The sequence below is a fragment of the Lactuca saligna genome, chromosome 5 (assembly GCF_052625555.1).
Source record: "Lactuca saligna cultivar CGN05327 chromosome 5, ASM5262555v1, whole genome shotgun sequence".
In the NCBI taxonomy this organism is placed as follows: domain Eukaryota; kingdom Viridiplantae; phylum Streptophyta; class Magnoliopsida; order Asterales; family Asteraceae; genus Lactuca; species Lactuca saligna.
Genome location: NC_136421.1, coordinates 143,895,726 through 143,919,490, shown reverse-complemented (window position 1 = coordinate 143,919,490; position 23,765 = coordinate 143,895,726). Strand labels below are relative to the sequence as shown.

The 23,765-nt window shown below is 37.9% G+C and overlaps 1 protein-coding gene and 1 non-coding gene across 2 annotated transcripts; one reads left to right on the top strand and one right to left on the bottom strand.

Moving 5' to 3' along the window:
* Positions 1–2,973: 2,973 nt before the first annotated feature.
* On the bottom strand, positions 2,974–3,080 carry LOC144999247 (small nucleolar RNA R71). Its single transcript, XR_013660764.1, has one exon. It is a non-coding gene; the product is annotated as a small nucleolar RNA R71 (small nucleolar RNA).
* Positions 3,081–4,295: 1,215 nt separating this feature from the next.
* Positions 4,296–4,757, top strand: LOC145045795 (uncharacterized). Its single transcript, XM_078994109.1, has 2 exons — positions 4,296–4,446; positions 4,537–4,757. The coding sequence occupies exons 1-2, from the start codon at positions 4,296–4,298 to the stop codon at positions 4,755–4,757; spliced, it is 372 nt and encodes a 123-aa protein (XP_078850235.1).
* The last annotated feature ends 19,008 nt before the right edge of the window (positions 4,758–23,765 follow it).

Here is a 23,765-nt window from a genome sequence, read left to right as displayed (position 1 = left end):
CTACCAAAGGTAAATGTTCATCCTAATTACCTAGGAATTCCAAGTTACATGCTCTCAGCATATCTTCAAGTGTTTGTATCGTTCTTTCACGCTGACCATTAGTCTGCGGATGGTAAGCTGTACTTAAACATAGCTTGGTACCCATTTCCTCTTGTAGACTTTTCCAAAACCTTGAGGTGAAATGGCTATCACGATCTGATACAATCATTAACGGAACACCATAAAGCCTTACAATTTCTTTCACATAATAATTTGCAAGCTTTTCCATAGACCATTTCTCATTGGCTGCTATGAAATGCGCACTCTTAGTGAATCGATCAACGACCACCCAAATCATGTAGTGACCATTCTTTGTTCTGGGCATTTTAGTGACAAAAACCATAGCGATGTCTTCCTATTTGCCCATAGGCAAAGGTAAAGGTTCTAAACTCCAAAATGGTTTCTGATGTTGTGTCTTGACTCTAGCACAAGTCACACACTCATACACATACTTTGCAACCTAAAGCTTCATCGTCGGCCACCAGTAATAGGGTTTCAGGTCCCTATACATTTTAGTGCTACTAGGATTAATCAAGTACATGGTCTTGTGAGCTTCTTCCATTAAAAGATCACTGACTCCTCCTATCTTAGGTATCCAAATCCAATCTTGGAACACCTTCAGTCCATGATTGTTTATACTGAACAACAACGTTTTGCCCAAACGTTCTCCCTTTCGGTCATTGATATTGCCATATTTATACATATTTTTAGTCAGTATTTAAGTACATTTTTATATATATTGTTGTCATTTATATATAATTATGATACTTATAAGGAAAAAATATTATTTGTAGCCAAACTAAAGCATTCTTGAAGAGAGGGACCAAAAGTGACAGTTTATGGAACATTGGAGGCTTGGAGTACAAAAGGTAAAGAAGATCACAAAACTTACGAAAAGCACGACGTGGTAGAGACAACCACAACGCGGCATGAGTATTCTAGAAGATAAGATTACGTGAAGAAGGAGTCCTTGCCCGATACGGATAACTTCATAACCACGACGTGGCTCTCGATTTTTCAGAATATATACATACTCTTGGCCATTACGAATAAGAGACTTTTTTTTTGGTGGCTTAGAGGGGTTCCTGGAGACGAAAAGAAGAAGATCTGAAAGCTGGTTTCAACACTAAGGAAGTAGAAGTACATAAATTGATTCATAGTTTGGTACACTTTAACATGTTTTGGATTATAGTATTCATTTGTTTAGCTGTTAATATGTCTAGCTAAATCTAGCTGCTTCTGTTAGCTAGATGAAGCTGGAACTCATGGTTTTAATGAATTAGATTTAGCTTTAATTGTTGGTGATATGCTTGTGTTGATTGATTTTACCTAGCATGCTTGAATTAGTTATTTGATTTCTTTGAATTCATGTTCCGTGTAGTTAGTGAACACAATTTTGCATGAACTTGAATACCTAATAATATAGTGAACACTAGTTATTGGAGCTAAGATCAAACCAAGCTTAGATTAGTAATTGAATAATTAAATTAAGTTGTATTAGAGAACTCATATTATATCTGTAATTGTGTTTTGATTAATCAATCTTCATGTCTCCAATTTTATTTAATAATTGATTATGTGTTAACTATTGTATGAACATAAATAGAATTACATGAATTGATTTATAATTAGTAGATTTAGAACTAAATTACTAATACTCTCTTAATTGGGCACCAACAGTAATAGTTATAGCTAATGTATAAGCATTGAGTGAAAGTGGATTCGAACTAATAGAAGTGTTTTGTTTATTAATTAAGTTTTTGTTAAAGAATTAAGTTCATATAAACTTGCAAAATTAGATAAAAACCATTTTAGCTTGTTAATAATTACATTAATTTATTAGTAAATAAAGTAATTGATAACACCATTCTCTGTGATCGACACTCGACTTACCTAAGTTATAATGTAATCTGACTTAGGTACACTACCTACAAGTGCATAGATAGTCTAAGTTTGTTAGTTTTTAAATATTAAAATTAGTGGGTACTTCCATGCACAACATGTTTTTGGCACCGTTGCTGGGGAACAACTTATTTTATTAGTTTATTTATTTGCATTAGGTTAATCGATCCTTTTTGTGAGGTAAAACCCGCAAAAAAGTTAATTTTCCAGCAAGGTTTAATTTTTTTTTTTTTTAAGTTACAGAGTCCATGATGTGGCCAGATAAGTGCCACGATGTGGTCTTTGAGAATTTTAGTTTTTTTTTTAGTTCTTAGTTTATTTTGTTTTTTTTATTTTAGTTCAGTTTTATATCTAATTTTAATTTTATTTTTACAGAAGTTTATGACCAGAGGCTCTAACACCCCTTTGGTGATACCGCTTGAAGATCCCGAGTCTGCAATTCATAAGAAAAAGACGCCCATACAAGAATTCAAATCAGTGTTTTCAAGGAAATCGGGGAAGAAATTGGGGGAGTCAAGTTCATCCTCAAAGAACAAGAGAAAACTTGAGCACTTGGATCAAATACCCGTCCAAACTGAATCCGAATACGATACCGAGCCTGAATTTGAAGAACATACGAGCGAACCCAAGAACGAGCCAAGGAACAAGATGGAAAATATTGAAGAAATGTCCATGGGAGCTTACGAAAAGAGAATTTGAGATGATGTTGGTCCAGGCTTAGTACAACCTGCAATCCCCGCCACTGCCACATTCGAGCTGAAGGGACATATCCTTTCCACATTAAAGGATATCCCATTCTATGGAAAGGATCATGAGGATGAGTTCAAACACTTAGATGAAGTGAATGACATTGTTGATTACTTCAATGTCCCAAATGTTAACAGAGACACCGTTTTGCTAAGGTTGCTTCCCGTTACCTTTAAAGGAGCTACAAATGATTGGTTAAAAGCACTCCCACCCGGTACAGTAACTACTTGGGTTCAAATGTGTGAGCAGTTTCTAGACCAATTTTGTCAACTATCCAAGATTGCTAAACTTAAAAGGGCAATAGCCAATTTTGAGCAAAACCTAGGAGGGTCACTTTACGAAGCGTGGGAACGTTAGAAAGGGTTGTTAAGGAATTATCCTCAATATGACCTTAACATTCAACAAGAGGTGTCAATATTTTATGACGGAGTAAATGTGATGAGAAGAAAACTGCTTGATTCTCAAGGACCACTTACAAAGAAAAATCCGGGCAAAGTCAAGGAATTAATTGAAGAATTCGCAAAACACTCTCATGAATATCATAATCCAAGGAATGAAGGAATTAAAGGAGTTGGGGGTGCACAACGTGAAGAGACGGTTGTGGTGATGGCAATGCTTAACACTATGGAGAGGAGATTAACAGAAATGGACCAATCAATTCATGAAATTAGAGTTGGTTGCGAGAGATGTAGTGGTACACATTTGACAAAAGATTGCAACTTGGATGAATATTGAAACAAGAATGCCCAAGTTTGCTATTCGAGTGGGGACAAGTATGATGACGATTAGAGGAAACCAAAGAAAGAGTGGCTGCCTTATGATGAATACAAGAAGCAAAAGGAAGAAAAATATAGACAAACTAGCAGAGGCCTCTACCAAAAAGAACAACCACCAATTGAGAAAAAACCCGATCTAGAGACCATGTTAGTTAAGTTTATGGAAGCTTCAGAAAAGAGACACCAGGCTGTTGATTCCGCTATTGATGAACAAAGAACTTTGATAAAGAATCATCACGCATTGATAATAGAAAACCAAGCTTTGATAAAATATCAACAAGCCTCCATCAGTAATCTTGATGTGCAACTTGGTTAACTAACCACTTTGGTTCATGAGAAGCTGTCCCCGAAAAATCCTGAAAACAAGACCCAATCTCACGTAATCGCCATACACACTGAAGAAGAGGCAATCTCTGAGTTCCTAGAAGCATTAGAAGAAAAACCACAGTAGCCCGCTCCAAAGCCAAAAAAGCTAAAGCCGGAAAATGAAATTGCTGCTGAAACACCTGCACCACGACGTGATACTTATCGGGCCACGTCTTGGCCCATGTCTGAATAGAAAGTTTTTGAGCCTATCTCGGTTTATAGACCACCTTTACCATTCCCGTCTCGAGCGCATCTCAGTTCACTGGAAAGGGAATATCTAGAATTTATTCAACAAATGAAGGGTATTCCTATTAACACTCCTCTTAATGAGTCAATTGCAAAAATTCCAGAATACGCGAAGTTCTTACAAGACCTGTTAGCCACTCGGCAGCAATTGAGAAGAATTCTAAAGTTATTCTAAGTGCGCAAAGTTCAAGGGTTGTGTTGGGAGAGATACCTAAGAAGATGGGGGATCCTGGATGCCTTACTCTTCCATGTGAGTTTGGTAACAACATGAAGGTTGATGCTTTAGCCGATTCTGGGGCTACCATTAATTTGATGCCTTATTCATTGTATCAGAAGTTGGATATTCAGAAGTTGAAGGCCACAAGAATGAGTATTCACATGGTGAACCGTTTAGTGACATAGCCCCGGGGTATTGTGGAAGATATTTTAGTGAAAATCAGGAAAGTCGTTTTTCCAATAGACTTTGTGGTATTGGATATGAAAGAAGATCCCGATGTACCAATTATTCTTGGTCGCCCGCTGTTAAACACTGTTGGAGCTCTTGTTGATATTCGCGAGTCTAAGCTCACCTTGAGGATTGGTGATGAAAAGGAAATTTTTGGGATAAATGATGGCTTTCAAGAGTATCATGCTCAAGAAGAGGTGCTCATCGTTGATGAAGACAATGACTTGAAGAATTAGAGAAACTCATGGAAGAGGAAATCAAAACAATTCATCAAGTTAAAAGAACAAAACCAAGAGCGTCTGTTTCATGTTTAGTTGAAGTCATTGCTTACAAGAGTCCACCTTCTTGGGTGAGCAAGGAAGATGATGAGATGAAAAGTGATGAAGAGGAGGTTACTTCATAGGTGACAAATCCAGTGGTGAAAGAAGGGAAGGATGCTATGAAATGCAAGGAAGAAACTAAAGGGACCTAACACAACCTTGATGAAGACGAGGTCAAAGCCAAAAATGAAAATTCGAAAAAAGGGGTACAAAAGACGAGTTCAGGCTTACAAAAAGCATTTCAAGGAACAAAAGATCCTAGTGGTCGATTCTTCAGAGGACTCAACATACGAGGCACAGTGTCCAGCTCATGACTCCATAAAAAAGAAGCGCTTCTCGGGAGGCAACTCGAGCTTGGTTTGCATTTTATTTTCTTTTAATTTTTGAGTTTGAATTAGGAAAGATATCAACTCATCATCTAATAACTAATACTTGCTAAGACTTAGCTGTGGGGTGCTTTCATCAATAAATGGAATACAAAGTAAATAATTAAAACTCATTATGTTACTCATTTTTGTGTCCAAACAAAAGCCACGTTGTGGTGTGGCAATACCACATCGTGGTTCCAAAGCCAAAAAAAAGTTTGAAGAATTTTTGGAGGAGGCGCAACCAGAGCAACAACCACCAGCCAGACCTCGACATCGAAATGTTCGAGCTCGGGGAGAGATGGAGAGAGAGCGTGTTGTTCCACAGCATGTACAAGGAGTACCCACCGACCCTTTTCAGAGTCGGGTAGGAACTTATTTGGATAACCTCCGGGGGAATGCTATTTATCATACCCATTTGGTTGAGGGTATTTATTCACATTTAGGAGTAACTCGACCACCATCTATGCCACCTCATTACCCTTATTATCCAATATGGGAGCAGCTTTGGAATCCACGAAACGATGGGGAAGGACCAAGTAGAGTGCAGGGGCGAGAAGATGATGATTAATTTCTTCTTTATTTAGTTTTTTTTTTGTTTTATTTTAAGTAGTATTATTTTATGTTTGAATTTGGACTTTGTTAAACTACTATGTTTCTCTTTTATTTCTGTTGGGTTGTTCCTTTTTCAGATTAGCATTGGATTTTTCAGAAGGATGTAAGGCTAAGTCGAGGGTTGGTTAAGGTAAAAGATGAGTCGAAACCCACAATTAAAAATAAGTATGGGGTATGTTGAAGGGAGTGAGGATAATGTTAGAAAAGTATCTTTACATAGAAGTGTCTTAACCAATTAAGACATTGGTCAAGCTGCTAGGATGAATAAAGCAATGAGGAATTTTTTTCTGACGTCCAGTTTTCATGACATGGTATTTTGCACCACGACGTGGTTTATGATTTTCTATTCATCTTGAAGATCGTTAGCGTGTTTTACCTTGAGGCTTGTCATGTTTCTTCTTGGGATCATTATGAAGACAATTTTGCCTCATTTCTTCCTACATATAATGTGGCGTATGCTTTCCCACATTTTTCTACATATTTGCAGCCACTTTTATTGAAGAATTGAAGTTTCCAGTCGTGTTCGTGGCTTATTTACATAATAATCCAGTTCAACCCCAAGTTCATATTTTGGAGAGGCCCATGTTCGAGATGCACGTTTTCCACGCTTTTGAAGATGCTCACACCACTATTCCAGGGGAGTCTGTTTTTTTTTCTCCCTTTTGTTAACTTTGATTTATTTTATGCATACAATGAGGGCATTGTATGAAATAAGTGTAGGTAGGGGGTAGAAAAAGTAAATTGCTAGATAATGGTAAAAATTTGAAAATTTGAAATTTTTAATAATTAAATCTAGTAATAATATTTTGAACTGTAGTTGCCAGTGTTATATGAGATGATTCGATAAGAGCTCAAATGCTCTGTTGAGCCAATACACGTTATACTGCATTTGTGGCCTCCCTTAGTTTAGTGAAATCATGGAACAAAAACACGAAATTGCTTAGTTTGAAGGATGCAATATGTTTAGCATCGTGTACCAAAAATGTATCCAGGAAAATTATTATCTTTAACCAATAAAGGTTGAAGTTGAGCCCCCTTGCTTAAGCATGTGGGGTTTTGACTGGAAAAAAAGTGAGTTACATGTAAAAAAAAAGAACTACAAGAAAAGTTTGAAGAATTTCTGGAGCATCAAAGTAAAAGTATAAAGATCAAAGATAAATAAATTCTGAGGGAATTCAAAAGTTGGAGAGACCCAAAAATCAAAAATCAAATATCAAGGAAGTGAAGAATTCCAAAAGAGCTCCATAGTGGTATCATAAATTGTAATGGTCTAGATTTTGTATTCTTGGGTTGCTCAACTAAAAATAACTTGAGGTTAGGAGGTTTTCTGCGGATGGATTTGGAGGGATGCATAAAATGAGCATTGTTCGGAAGAAGTGAGCGAGTGTTTATGAAGATTGTGAGTATTTAAAGTATAGTGGGCACTTTAGGAAACATTTAGACACAAATGAATGCATTGAGGTCCTGACATAATGGCTAAGCTGGAATTGGATTGTTTTATGAAATGCTAGTGATGAATGTTGGAGTTTAAATAAGTAAATTTGCTTGAGGGCAAGCAAAGCCTTAGTGTGGGGTATTTTGATATTGCCATATTTATACATATTTTTAGGTAGTATTTAAGTACATATATATATATATATATATATATATATATATATATATATATATATATATTGGTCATTTTTATAGAATTATGATACTTATAAAGATAAAATATTATTTGCAGCCAAAATAAAGCATTTTTGAAGAGAGGGACCAAAAGTGACAGTTTATGGAACATTGGAGGCTTGGAGTACAAAAGGTAAAGAAGATCACAGAACTTACTAAAACCACGATGTGGCAGAGACAACCACGAGGCGGAATGAGTATTCTAGAAGATAAGATTACTTGAAGGAGTCCTTACCCGATACGGATAACTTGATAACCACGACGTGGCACGAAATTTTTCAGAATATATATATACTCTTGGCCATTACGAAGAAGAGACTTTTTTTAGTGGCTTAGAGGGGTTCCTGGAGACGAAAAGAAGAAGATCTGAAAGCTGGTTTCAACACCAAGGAAGTAGAAGTACATAAATTGATTCATAGTTTGGTACACTTTAACATGTTTTGGATTATAGTATTCATTTGTTTAGCTGTTAATATGTCCAACAAAATCTAGTTGCTTCTATTAGCTAGATGAAGCTGGAACTCATGGTTTTAATGAATTAGATTTAGCTTTAATTGTTGGTGATATGCTTGTGTTGATTTATTTTACCTAGCATGCTTGAATTAGTTATTTGATTTCTTTGAATTCATGTTCCGTGTAGTTAGTGAACACAATTTTGCATGAACTTGAATACCTAATAATATAGTGAACACTAGTTATTGGAGCTAAGATCAAACCAATCTTAGATTAGTAATTGAATAATTAAATTAAGTTGTGTTAGAGAACTCATTTTATGTCTGTAATTGTGTTTTGATTAATCAATCTTCATGGCTCCAATTTTGTTTAATAATTGATTATGTGTTAACTATTTTATGAACATAAATATTATTACACGAATTGATTAATAATTAGTAGATTTAGAACTAGATTACTAATACACTCTTAATTGGTCACCAACAGTAATAGTTATGGCTAATGTATAACCATTGAGTGAAAGTAGATTCGAACTAACAGAAGTGTTTTGTTTATTAATTAAGTTTTTGTTAAAGAATTAAGTTCATTTAAACTTGCAAAATTAGATAAAAATAATTTTATCTTGTTAATAATTACATTAACTTAGTAGTAAATAAAGTAATTGATAACACCATTCTCTGTGATCGACACCCAACTTACCTAAGCTATACTATAATCTTACTAGGTACACTACCTACAAGTGCATAGATAGTCTATGTTTCTTAGGTTATAAATATTAAAATTAGTGGGTATTTCCGTGCACAACAGTCATTCTTCTCAGAAGCTTCCTCTTGAGCTTTCTTTATACTTTCCAAAATAGTCGAGACAACTTCAATTCTCAACGCTGTTGGCCTCTTTCTTTCAAGATTGACTTTCCGACTGAGAGCATCTGCGACAACATTAGCTTTACCGGGGTGGTAAAGTATCTCACAGTCGTAGCCCTTGAGTAATTCTACCCAACGTCGTTGCATCATATTTAACTCTTTCTGATTAAAGAGATATTGGAGACTCTTATGATCAGTGAAAAGTTTCCACTTCGTGCCATAAAGGTAATGCCTCCATATTTTCAGAGTAAAAAATACGGCTGCCAACTCCAATTCGTGAGTAGGGTAGTTCTTTTCATGCTCCTTCAACTGTCGAGACACATATGCAATCACTTTATCTCTTTGGGTCAAAAAACAACCCAATCCAGCCCCTGACGCATATGCAAGTCTTCAACTCCATCGGGCAGAGAAAGTATCGGTGACTTGCATAGTTTCTTCTTTAGCTTCTCGAATTCTTCTTTATGCTTATCACTCCAAGCATAAGTAGCTCCTTTGTGGGCCAAAGCTGTTAATGGACTAGCGATCAAAGAAAAGCCTTGGATAAACCTTCGATAATATCCGACTAATCCCAAAAAGCTTTGGATCTCCATGGGACTTTTTGGTTCTTCCCACTTCCTTACAGCTTCAATCTTTGCTGGATCAACCATTATCCCTTCTTGGTTGACCACGTGACGCAAGAATTGGACTTCTCGAATCCAAAAATCACATTTGGAGAACTTAGCATATAGCTCCTTCTTTTTCAAGACTTCTAACACTGCTCGCAAGTGTCTGCCTTGCTCCTCTTGGCTTTTTGAGTAAATCAGAATGTCATCTATGAACACTATCACAAATTTATCTAGAAACGGATTACAAACCCTATTCATTAAATCCATGAATGCTGCTGGAGCATTAGCTAGTCCAAATGACATAACCAAGAACCGTAGTGTCCATATCGTCTTATGAATGCAGTTTTCTCTATATCCTGCTCTTTCACTTTCAGCTGCTAATATCTTGACCTTAGGTCAATCTTTGAAAAATAACTTGAGCCTTAAAGTTGATCGAACAGGCCATCAATTCTCGGCAACGAATATCTATTCTTTATTGTTGCCTTGTTCAGCTCTTTATAATCGATGCACATTCTCATACTTCCATCTTTCTTCTTCACGAAAAATATCGGAGCTCCCCAGGGTGATGAACTTGGTCTAATGAAAACTTTTTGTCCAATAACTCCTGAAGTTGCATCATCAGCTCCTTCATCTCCGTCGGTTCTAATCGATAAGGTGCTTTTGCTATTGACGTTGTCCTTGGTAACAAGTCTATTCTGAACTCCACTTGTCTATTAGGTGGTAATCCTAGAAGATCTTCAAGAAATACTTCCGGATAATCACACACCACTAGAATACTCTACATCACCTTCTTTTCCTTCTTAGCATCAATCACGAATGCTAAATATGATGTACATCCCTTGGTCAAACACTTTCTAGCTTTCATTAGGGAAATGATTCTTGAATTCACCCTGCATTTATCCCCTTACTCCATAAATGACTCTTTCCCTGGCGGGTTCACTTTCACTATTTTGTTCTTGCATAAAATCTCGGCATCATTGGCGCTAAGCCAATCCATTCCCAGCACGATGTCGAAACCGTTAAGTTCGATAGGCAATAATTCATCGTGAAACTTATTTCCATTAAGGTCGATTAAGATGTTTTTCATACGATGGCTAACAGGTACAAACTTGCCACTAGCAACTTCGACTAATAATGCATTATCTAGTCTATCAAAAGGCAAAGCTAGTTTTCTACCAAACTCATGCGAAATAAAGGAGTAGTTGGCTCCTGACTCAAACAAAATTTGAGCAGTTAATTCATTTACGAGAAAGGTACCTGAAACGACATCAACTTCATCTTTCGCAGCCTCAAGTGTCATCTGGAAGGCTCTCGCCTTCGGCTTTGGTGGAATGTTGGGTTTTGCTGCCTCTTTCTTTTTCGGACAATCCTTCAAAATGTGCCCCTCTTCGTTACATCCAAAGTGCATCCTCTTGTTTGACGGACACTTATTGGCATAATGTCCCGTCTTCCCAGACTTGTAGCAGGTCACATCCTCACTACATTTCCCCAAGTCCTTCTTCTTACACTTATCACACCACTTCGCTTATCCTCCTTTTCCTCCACCAAACTTTTTCGAATCAAATTTTGAAAATTTCCTTTTCTTACTGGAACCGGATGTTCCCTCAAACATTCTCTTCTCACCAACCTCAACCTTGTTGATGGTTCTCCCCTTAATCATGTTGTCAATAGATTTGGTAGCCCAGATAGTTGCCTCTAGAGTATGTACCTGACGTACTGGCACCTCGTACTCCCATGGGAGTCCCTTCGCATATCAGTCCACCTTTGTCAGCTCGTCTGGGACGATACGCAAGGCAAACTCCATCTTATCGGTGAAGGAGTTTGTGCAATCTTCGATTGACATGCTGCCTTTTGTCAATGTCAGAAACTTGTTCTCCAACTCCAACAGATTTTGGGTCGAACAGAACTTGCGCTTGAACTACACCAAGAACTCTGCCCAGGTCAACTGCAGTGGCTCATTAGGGCTTAGGGTCTTCCCCAGAGTGTTCCACCAACGAACAGCTCCACCCCTGAACTGGCGTACTGTGAAAGTAGTCTGCAACTTGCCTCTCCAACCACACGTTATGAAGGCTAGCCCCATTTTCGATATCCAATCCATGACTCCGATTGGATCCTCCTTTCTAGTGAAGGTCGATGGTTTGCAAATTAGAAAATCCTTATACTTGCATCCCATTACATCATTCCTTCCATCCTGGTTGTTTCTCCTTTCAGGATCATTCCTTCGTTCTTCTTGAGTCCCAACTTAACTCACAATGTGACTATTGTTCCCTTCCTCCGATTGTTCGGGAATCAGTTCGGGTTCCATAATGGGTATGATAGGTTCGTCCCTATTTCCTTGCAACATTTGTCGCATTTCTTACCTTTTCTCGGCTAACATAGCCCGAATCATGGCTTGCACTCCAGCCATGGTGATCTGTTCCGGTGCATCAGCTTCAACAACTACTTGTTTAATTATAGGTGGTTGATTCCTATTCTTGTTTGCGTTTCCAACACCACTTCTTGTTATTTCCATTCTTGATCTATACACCGAATAAGGTGAAATTAGATCCTCATTCACAATAGACATTCAAATCATCCTTATCACCCCGAAATGTTTACATGCTAGTTCTAAATTCATAGATGTATGCTTAGAATCCTACACACATAAGATTTCCAGATCCGGTCGGCAACATACCCTAGATCTGAACAAATAATATCATATATGACAAACATATAACATTTAGCACATAAAGGCATTTTAGGCAATTTTCCCAAAATAGACTAGTGCTTGTGTCTAAAACATAACAAACACACACTTCAAAATCTTCACTTAGCATTCTAAGTTTAAGTCTAGAAATCCTACAAATTCCTAGTTCATTTAAACTAAAGCTCTGATACCAACTGTGACATCCCAAAAATCACAGCCATAAAAGACCAGTTTCATTTATGCTTTTAGAAAAATTTCAGAGTAAATCCTTTTGATTTAAAAGACTTGCGGAATTTGTTCCCAAAAACAAAACGTGATAAAATAATATTTACCAAAACATTTCATAAATAAATGTATTTTCATTATATAATAAAAAATCAAGATGTCATGTTCCAATACAGACCATAAAGCATAAACGATAACATTACAAGACATTCAACAAATATATACATATACAAACTTGTAAACAAAACAACTTGATGTTTCATCCATCTTATGCCCTTGCGCCACTTCTTGTAATACAAATAAACTGAGTGGGTCAGGCTTAGAAGCCTAGTGAGCATATAGGGTTTTCAACTGACAATAAATACTTAAATTAATTTTCATCAACCAACAGTAACCCAATTACCCATTCCCGTTATTCTCACTTTACGTCCCTAAAATAACTAACACCAGGGACCTAGTCTAAGAATATTTCATCGGGGTGACAACACATGCTTCGGGGGTTTCCCAACAATATGTGTCAAATAAGGCAACCATGATGGGGATGGAGTACAACAAATGAACACCTAGTTTCATTAACACCTACAGGTGGTGAAGCTGCTAGCGTTCCACAGCTCTGTCTAGAAAAGTCTGTGGTCGTCATCTAAACTCCGCTAGATGACTGAATTAAAAACAACATCGAGGCCTCTCATCTGTTTATCACACAACTATATTTTCATACATAGTTTAAAACCTGTATAGCACTCTCATTCATTACATATTCGAAACAACAGATGAGATAGAAACACATAACACATATTTCATAGAGAATAAATCATATCTATGAGATAGAAGAAAGTGAATATACATTCACACATATAACAACAAAATATACACATAAAACGTATTTCGTATAAAATACTTCACAATTACGCGTTAGAAGAAAGTAACTACACACTCACTTGATCAGAAGATGATCGGACAGCACTACGGCTTGTAGAAATAGTATTCTTCGGTAGATCTGGAAGATCTTCAGAAAAAACGGGCTCCTTGCGGGTAGAGCTTCGACTCGGGAATCTCACTTCTCGGGATCTTTGGGGCTTTGGGACTTGCTTCGGGTCTCGAGAATGATACCGGGGTTTGGGATATGATTGGCATGCAAAACGATGCAAAATGGGAGAGAGAGAAGAGAAAATGAGCAAAACAATCGGCTGCACTCGACTCCCTTTTATAGGGTCTGGATCCTCGATTTACGTTGGGCATAAATCTAGGTACGCTAGGTTTAACTAGGATAGGATCACTGACTCCCCCCCTTTGGATAATATCGGATATTTTTAATTTAAATTAAATATCGAAATTATTAAATAAACTTCAAAAATTCATATCTTCCTCATACGAGCTCCGTTTTCTATGTTCTTTATATCTCCACGTAGGTGAGACTACGCTCTACAACTTTTGTTTAGACTCTGTTGGCTAATTTGGGTTTATTATTTTTATTTATTGTTAGTAGGCCGGGACAGGAAAACTCTGTTATAATTTCATAACTTTTTCATCCGACGTCCGTTTTCGCCTATCTTTTTATCGTTTCACTACTATTAACGAGATCTTCGATTCTCGTTTAGATTGTTTCAGCTAAAAACCGCTCGATCGCAAATCGAGTATTCGGGCTGCATAATGCTAAGTCGAAACTTTAGAAAATCATAACTTCCTCATACGAAGTCAGATTTGGACGACCTTTTTATGCATGCTCTCGGTTTAACGAACTCTAGACAGTCATTTAGATCCCTAAGGCTAAATATCACTCTAACATAAATTTGACCACTACAACTTTATGCAAAGATATCAGGCTTATCTCACACTTTAAATTTGATGCTTATTTTATTCTTAATTTATAAAATTATAATAATTAAGAAAATAAACACATAATTCACATAATACTCAAATATTTCATCATTAATACTCCAAAAAAAGTTACAAGGGTTAACCTAGACTATTACATCAATGATAATGCCTAGCCTGGAAATACAGGCATTACACACTCTATCTCTCTTTTTAATGTATTTAGGAACCTCTATTGTTTTAAAAAGGAAAACAATGATGTAATGAACGATATTTTGAAAACATATGTTTCGGAACTATGGTTTATGAGATTGCTTTTGATTAACTCGAAAATGAAAATTTTTCTTTGTAAAAATTGGGTCGTTACAAGTTGGTATCAGAGCCTTGGTTTGAGCGATTAGGGCACATCCTCGGGTGTGTCAGGACTCAAACTAAGGAGGTGATAAAATGTTTTCAAAGGTAACCTAAAGGGAATTTAAAAGAAACTCAAAAGATGTGAGTGTGACGCACGTGATCAGCCGATCCAAGTAAGTAGTTTCCTGTCACACCCCAAAACCGAGAACGACGGAATACGTTCTGGGGTGGAGGACGTCATGTACAATATCATAACAATTTCATAATAGTAAAAACAAGCGACAACAACCATTTCATTAATGTAGTAAATTTTAGATACAAACGTGTTCTGTAAAGTTGATAGACACCTAAAGTATAACAAAAATAAAATATGAGTCTTGTATATGCTCCATCTTCTCAAAAGCTGCGCCAGTACCTGTCTATCTTTGACCTGAGGATACAAGTCATTTTGAAAACGAGTATCAGCATAAAGCTGGTGAGTTCATAAGATTTTAGCGTCATTTCTTGTATAAAAGTGTTTACAATCAAGTAATATAAAAGTTGAAATAAATGTTGAGAGTAATAGAAATCCCTAGAATATCCTATATTTTCCAGTTTTAGATATGTGTAAGTTAAATCCATTGAGTGTGTAAAAGTATTTTCATTAAGACTATCAGTGCTAAAATAAGGTAGTATGTTTCATACAAGTAGCGTAGCTGAGTAAAAGTATTGCTGATTTAAAGTAGTAGTGTTACAACTTCAAGGTATGTTCATTCACTTCGGGAATTAACTTAGACTTTAATTCTTAGTGTGTTAATTTAGATATGGATATGATTTCTCATGTAACTAAACTGAGTGATTATAGAGTTTCCGATGGCCTTCCAGGTCATCCGCAGTGTAGTGATGTAGTGCCATCCCTGGGCCTAGTCGGCTCGGACTGTGAATAACAGTCGGGATGTAATAGCGTCCGTCCTATATAGATCTATACATGTAGTGTTGCTTTCCTTTTGGGAAGCCCTGGTTACATGGTATTTATGTAGTAGAGTGTCGTATAGAGGAATAGTGTGATATATTCTGGACTAGTGTATTCTCTTGAATTATAGTATAGTAACTTTTAGTTATAGTATAGAGAGGGTTCTATTAAACATGTCTAAATTCGTGATAGTAGTAGTTATAATGGGTGTCCTAGTGATAGGAGTGTCAAACACTAGTGTTAACTATACCTATTATAGTTATGTAGAGTGTAGAGTCGTATGCATTTGATTTACAAAGGTATTATATAAGACGAAGACTTTCATATTTAACACATTATATATATATATATATATATATATATATATATATATATATATATATATATATGATATATAACTAAGAAATCAACGACAGTCGGACGGATAACAATATACCCTAAGACCACAATCAAACTAGAAGAGGAATTAAGGTGAGTTATCCGTCCTAAGTCCTTCAAGTCTTATTTATAGAAATATATGAATGTCGATATAGTTTAGAAGAAAAGTAATTTAAATACAATTTGAAAATAGTTTAACAAAAATTTAATTGAGAAAATGTGTTTGATAAACATTTAAAACAATTTTATTGACAATTAGAACAAAGTATAGAGAGATCCTTTTTGGTGGTAAGCTATAAATCACATATGATTAGGAACTAGAACTTGTTGCATTTACTTGTATCCCCCCCCCTAAAACATGTAAAAACATTTAAAAAAGTTAATTAAGGGGTATGAACTCACCTGTAATGAGTAGATCGGGTGGAAGTGTCGGATGAGTGTTTGGTGTCAAGTAAAGACTTGTACACCCTTTATGATCCTAATAACATATGAAGACATATGGTTTACAAGTAATTAGTGTTTTAAACTCTAATTAAACACATATCAACATCCTAATGTGAATAAAAGTTCTATGGTTGAGTGTTAGAAGGCTAATGGGTCGCTAGGAAGGAGTTTTAGGCCTCACTATGGAGTTTACTCCTCATAAACCCACCCTTGGTGAGTTTATGGTTGGGAGACCACATCCCCCATGAGTTTACGGCCGTAAACTCATGGGAGGAGTGTAATTGAGTGTTTTCAAGCCTCTTGTGGTTCTAGAAGTGATTCTAAGGCAAAATACAAGGCTATAGGGGTGTTTAAGGTTCTAAAAGAGTACTCCCTTGGAGTTTACGGTCCTAGGACCACTCCTTGGGAGTTTACGGCTGTTAGCCCCATGGCTTAGGCCGTGAACTCTTGTGCACCCTCCAATTTTTGATTTTGAGGTCATTTGTTCACTCCTATGTGTTTCTAGGTCAAGGTATAAGGCTAATTAGGGGGTTAAAGGCTCATTTTGCATGGTTTAAGGGAGTTTACGGTCTAAGGATATTCTTGGGCTGTAAACCCTCTTTTAAGCCTCTAAACATAAGATTAAATGGTTAAAACACTTCTAGGGTATGTTCTAAATTAGCCTCTAAGCCTAAGGAAGGGATTCGGGACCATTTTTGCACATTTTCAGGGGTTTACGAACCTAGAGTGTTCTTGGGCCGTAAACTACATAATCTTGGCCTTCTTGGACGATTTTTGAGCTATAATTACATGTCATGGGTTGTAGAATAAGCTAGGGTAAGTGTACTTACAGTTTGGAGCGGAAACTAGCGGTTTTCGGGAGGATCGGGCCTTGAAGAGAGAGAGTAGAGAGAGAGAGAGAGGGATTTGAGTGGTAAAAGTTCTAACTTGGTGACCACTCAACCCTTAAATAGGGTTGAGTTTGTGGCCCGGTGGAATTTTACCCGGTACCGACGTTAAACGGGGCTTATGGTTGCACCCGATTAAATGGTCGCATTTTAATTTGTTTGTAACTAAATTTCTTAAAAGTATATTTAGGGTGTTTCCCACATTCTTGATTTATTCCGATCCTTATTAAGTTATAGTAAAAGTAAAAAAATTTATTTGTTTGATCCCAAATATTAACGAAAAAGTTAAATAAGAACGAGTTTTATTGACGGAAAATGGTTTACGGTGACGGAATAGTTCCGGGTTGTCCCATTTCCCAATATGAAGAACCATGTGATACTGATATTGAGCTTTGTTGATTATATGGAAATTGCTAAGTGTATGTTTTTAAAATTGTATACGATTAGGAGCTTATAGCCTCATAATGATTGATTTGGCCTTATTTTCTTTTCCTCATTTGGATATAGTCTTAGGGTAGAATCTCTTATTCGAAAGTCTATTTGATCCTTTCTGTGTAAAATATGCATGGCTAATAGCATCCTATCATGATTAGTTTGGTTGATATGAGTAGAGCGAGTCTTAGGACAGCCTGAGGCTGATGTATTCGGTAATTATGGGGTATGGTTGGGTTGTGGGACGAATTGAAGTTATCAGGTAGAGCAGTGGGGAAAGGTACATGTAGGAGTGGAAGGTAGTATTGGGCCCATACTACTTGATGCACAAGACCTGTACTCGAAGCATTACTAGATCTGACGACCTTGAGGGCCAGTGTGGGAAGATTCCTTATATATAGAAATCCTGATCATTTTGATTTATGATATTTCAGTTCAGCATGGTGATGACACAGTTGAGAGCAGGGGGATCAAGATCCAGATCTGGAACCGGGGTTGGGTCAGGCGGCACTACTGTTGGTATTGATGAGAAGCTGCATGAGTTGATTATGGTTGAGGTTATGAGGGGCATCCTTGACGCTACCCCAGTCATCTTTGGGACGGTTAAGGAGGGGATGATGGAGATCATAGAGGAAAGACTGAGGGCATTCAGGGATGTTGTTGCTGTGGGTCAGGGTGGAGCCCGAGCTCCCTCATTTCTGGAGTTCAAGGCATGGAGGTCTCCAGAGTTCTCCTAGGTCAAGCACCCCATTGTGAGCAAACGCTGGGCAGCGGACATTCAGAATGCCCAACGCACGAGTTCTTTCCCGGAGGAGGCAAAGGTTGGATTTTATTCCTGTATGTTGAGGGATAGGGCATGAGATTGGCAGGGCGAGGTTACTAATCAGGTGGGAGCAGTCGGTGTGGCTGTAATGTCATGAGTTGAGTTTGTTTGATGTTTCGATGTAGAGTTTGCACCACCTATTGAGGAGCAATCGTTGGTGATGGAGTTTCATGGGTTGCAGCAGACCACCGAGACTGTGGCGGAGATCACCGCCAAGTTTCGAGAGCGAGCTTTATTGGTTCCTCAGTATGCTACGGATGAGGAGATGAGGCGGACCCGATATCATGCTATGTTGAGGGATGATATTTGGGACTTTGTGATCTTTACAGGGTGCAAAACCCTGAATGAGATGGCGGAGAAGGCCCGTGAGAGGGAGATGGAGTTGGATTCTTGCACAAAGCGGAAGACTGAGCAGGTATAGGCAGCAGGGGCTCAGGCTAAGAAGCCTAAGACCTCTAATTCATCGGGTAGGGGTCAGCAGGGTTGGGGCCTGTATGCCAAGTGTGGGAGGTTCCATAGTAGGGCTTGTTGGACAACTGAGATATCAAGATGTTACTCATGTGGCTAGCGGGGCCACAAGAGTAAGGATTGCCCCAAGAAGGGCTTGATATTTTTCCACTGCAACCAGACAGACCATAAAAAGGTCGATTGTCTGAGGTTGCAGGGAGGAGGAGGAGGATCAGTGGCGGCACCCGTGCCCACCACCGTGAGGATTACTGGCGGCCGCCCTGTCAAAGCGGAAACTACAACGGTGAAAAGCCAAGCTTTTCAACTGACTACCAAGGAGGCTCGGGCAGCACCATACATCGTGGCTAGTATGTGTTTCTTCTTCTCTATCTTGTGTTTGTTAATATCTTATATGTATGTATCATGTTTTGCGTAGGGACCTTTTTGGTCAATGGTATGTCGGCTCATTTTTTGTTTGATTCGGGTGCTACCCGATCGTTTGTGTCTCTTGCGCTTAGCAAGAAGTTCCGAGACGCGCTAGGGACTCTGGTACCCCACCTGAGGTGGAGATTGCATATGATCTCACTGTGAGTGCTGAAAGGGTATATCAGGGTTGTGTCTTGAATGTGCATGGCGAGAGGTTCCGCGTGGATTTAGTTCCCAAACTATTGCAAGGATTGAAGTTAATCATTGGGATGGAGTGGCTAGGGGCTAATGGGTCCATGATCGATTGTGAGAAATTGTTGGTTCGGGTTCGAACGCTAAGTGCGGGAGAGCTGGTTATTCATGGTGGGAGGGCAAAGAGGTTTCTTCAGCAAGGTTGCTCATGATTTCTGGCTTATGTTTCGGATACGAGAGCAGAGGTCGTAACGGATATCGGCAGTGTGCCGGTTGTGCAAAAATTCCCGGATGTATTTCCCAAAGAATTTATAGGAGTGCCTCCGGAGAGGCAAGTGGAGTTTCGTATTGACCTGGTACCAGGTGTCGCCCCGATCGCAAAGGCATCATATCGGTTGGCACCACCCAAAATGTAGGAGTTATCTACGCAGCTTCAGGACTTGCTAAGGGTTCATACGTCCGAGTAGCTCCTTGTGGGATGCACCGATTCTTTCCATGAAAAGAAAGATGGATCGCACAGGATGTGCATTGATTATAGGGAGTTGAATAAGCTAATAGTGAAGAAAGACTATCCTTTGCCAAGGATCGATGATTTATTTGATCAACTTTAGGGTACATCTTGGTTCTCCAATATTGATTTCGGTCTGAGTATCATCAGATGGGGATTAGGGATGAGGACACACTGAAGACAGTTTTCAGGACTCGTTATGGGCATTATGAGTTTGTGGTGATGCCATTTGGTCTCACCAATTCCCCGACAACGTTCATGGACCTCATGAACTAGGTGTGTAGACCGATGTTGGATCGTTTAGTGATCATTTTTATTGATAATATCTTTTTTTACTCCAAAACCAGAGAGCATCACGAGAAGCACTTAAGCGAGGTGCTAGAGACTTTAAGGGTGGAGAAGCTTTATGCAAAGTTCTCCAAATGTGATTTCTGGCTGCGGGAAGTGCAGTTTTGGGAGCATGTCATCAATCAAGAGGGTATTTCGGTTGACCCAACGAAGGTGGAGGTTGTGATGAGATGAGAGGTACCGAGGAACGCCTCAATGATTTGTAGCTTCTTGGGTTTAGCTGGTTAATATAGGAGATTTATCCAAGATTTCTCCAAGATTGCTACGCCATTGACCCGTTTGACCAAGAAGATTGTGACTTTTCGGTGGGATGAGGATCAACAGAGGGATTTTGAGACTCTAAGGCGAAGGTTATGCGAGGCTCCAGTCCTAGTACTGCCTGAGGAGTTAGATGATTTAGTTGTATATTGTTATACATTGATTCCAGGGTTGGGTTCAGTATTGATGCAGAGGGTACATGTGATTGCTTATGCCTCAAGGCAATTGAATCCTCACGAGGAAAATTACCCCATGCATGATCTGGAGCTAGGGGAAGTGGTGTTTGCCTTCAAGATTTGGAGGCATTATTTTTATGGGGTGCGGTTCATTTTCTATTAGGGTTTCTCTTAGCTGAAGAAGAATCAATCTACAGTAAGGATCCAGATTGTTACTTGAAGGTCATAATTTGGAGTCTAACGTGAGATAGGGAGCAAGTGCAAGATCGAGCACCACCTACAATCAGGAAGTCTTAGAGTTAGATATTCGCTCGAAGAAACATCAACATTACAGTTGTTACCTAGGATGAAGAGATAACGTATGGAGTCATCATGTGAGCCTATTTCGTTGATGATTCCGGGACGTAATCATCCTAAGGGGAGATAATTGTAACGCCTGTAGATTCGGGCTAGTCAATTCAGAGATAGTAGGGATCGAAAACGAATTTTCGACAAAAGATTATTTAGAATAAATAATCTTAACCAAGATTTATAATATGTCTCAAGGGTTCCATACATATAAAGAACGCTGAAATCTGAGTTATAACGAATAAGTTATGGCTCGTCGAAGTTTTACGACAAAACCAGCACGACACCGGGAGACATAAATAGTGAATTTTTGATAAAGGACTTTTGAGCCTTATCGATCCAAATAAAATTTGTAGTATATGTCAAAACAAGAACATACAAAAAAAGGAACGCCCAAATCTGACTTCATATGAGGAAGTTATAAATTTTCTAAGATTTGGCATAGCAGTGCACGACCCGAAACTCGAATTTTAGTTCGAGCGGTTTTTGCCTACGCGACCTAAATGAGAATTGATGATCTCATTAATAGGAACTCAACGGTAAAAAGAGAGACGAAAACAGAGTCTGTATGTAGAAGTTATAAAATTTACGCTGACATTTGACAGTATAATCTACTCGTACTGTTAAATTTAAGATCAGTCGGGAATTAGCTGACAGAGTCAAAATAAAAGTTGTAGATCTTATTTTTTCCTACGCGTGGATATAAATAACATCAAAAATGGATGTCTTATGTGAAAGTTACGCATTTTAGAAGTCGGAAGTGTGTTGTGCGAAAATGAGTGATGTGGCACAATCTTGGTCATTACTTTCTCCCCAAGTCTTGCCACTAGATGGAGACATCTGGTACCGAGTTCAGCCATTTTCAACCTATAAATTAAACCTCTCCCATCCTCATTTTCTTCACACCTTTCCCGTTCTTTCTTCTTTTTACTCTCTCTCTAGAACCTCTCTCTAGCCCCGAAACCTCCCGAAAAGGCTAGGGAACCTCCCTAGCACGAGGTGGAAGCCCCGGAGTGCTCGACGGCTCCGAGAAGAAGAGCTTTTCAGCTTGGGAACGCTTCTCCATGCAAAGTTCGATTTTCTATAAAACCCGTTGTAAGTGAGCTACGTCGACGCTATTTTTAATATAGTTTTTATTTAATTATAGTAACGTTATTAGGAACTTATAATTAAGTACTTGGGCTATTATTATGGATTATATAAGTATTGTTTAACGCTTATATAATAGTAATAAAGCTAGACTATGGATTAGTCTCGGCGAATAATAGACTAAACTCTACTGGTAATAATACTAGGTTTCGTCGAAGGAATTTTTTTTTTAAGAAGCGAAGTGTTGTCTGAGTTGGGAATCACCATCTTTTAAAGTGAGTGCATAGTCCCTTTCATGAACATGATCTTAATACAAGTATCGATTGAAGTATTAAATATATGTTTATGTGCGAATTGTTTGATGTTGTCTGGGATACTTGTTAAAGAACATACCTGATTATATATGTTGATTTAGGATAAAGAGTAAACCAAAATTAATTATGAGGAATATTGGGTAGTGTTTTCTTATGAGTACGAGTGAATTATACTCAGAGAATAAAACCTTAGTATATGTCATTGATCCAGGAGCATGGATTAGACATAGTCATTGTACCTAGTCCGAGAGTATGGATTAGGTAAAGTCGTTCATTTTCTGATCCGGGAGTATGGATTAGGTAAAACGGCTAATCTTAGGTCCGAGAGTATGGATAGTCTCGTTGTGAGGATCGACGGGGTGGAATAAGAGTTCTTTATATATGTGGTGAAATTGAATATTTTGTGAGTTTTAAACTATATATATGGTATAACATTGTGGGATTGAAATCCTTATGTACTCACCAGGTTTCCCAACCTGACCCACTCAATTTATTTATATCACAGGTGTTGATATGAAGTCACATTACACTAAGAGATTAAGGAGATATAAATCACTAGTGATAATGAATGTATTTTCTATTTATGTTTATGTTTCTATATTGACGATGACATCCCAAATGTTTTGAAATGAATAAAAATACTTTTCTTCAGAAGTGCTTTGATAATGTATTTATCATGTTTTACTAGGAAGAAATTCCGCAACATTGTTTTTTAAAAGAGGTACTCTGATTTTTATAAAGTATAAACAAAATCGGTATTTTTTGGCCGTGAAAATGGGGATGTCACAGTTGGTATCAGAGCAATAGTTTAAGCGAACTAGGGATAAAGATTTATTTCTAGACTTAAACTTAGATTGCTAAGAGATAATCATGGGGAGTGTGTCTATTATATTTTAGGAAGTACACCCGAATAGACACAAGCACTAGGTTAATTAGGGAATTTGCCTAAAATGCTTTTATGTAATAAATGATTAGTGATGCTTTATGCTATCGTTTGATCGGATCTATGGTCTGTTGTCGACCAGATCTGGAAATTTTATGTGCTCAGGTTTCTAAACATTTAATTACGATATTAGAACTAGCATGTAATTTTTTGGAGTAATAAGGAGGAATATGCGTCTAAATATTCCTCTATCTTTATTCTTGTATCGATACACCAAATGACTACTTTGGTGTGCAAAACATCATGGTGAAGACTCGTATTGAATTGAGTAAATGGAGGAAATGAGAAGGCTTACGATAGTGAATGATAC

Coding starts and splice junctions, on each gene's coding strand:
- LOC145045795 (XM_078994109.1), top strand. CDS start 4,296: ATGGGGGATCCTGGATGCCTTACTCTTCCATGTGAGTTTGGTAACAAC. Junction 4,447..4,536: donor GTTGAAGGCCACAAGAATGA/GTATTCACATGG, acceptor TTTTTCCAATAG/ACTTTGTGGTATTGGATATG.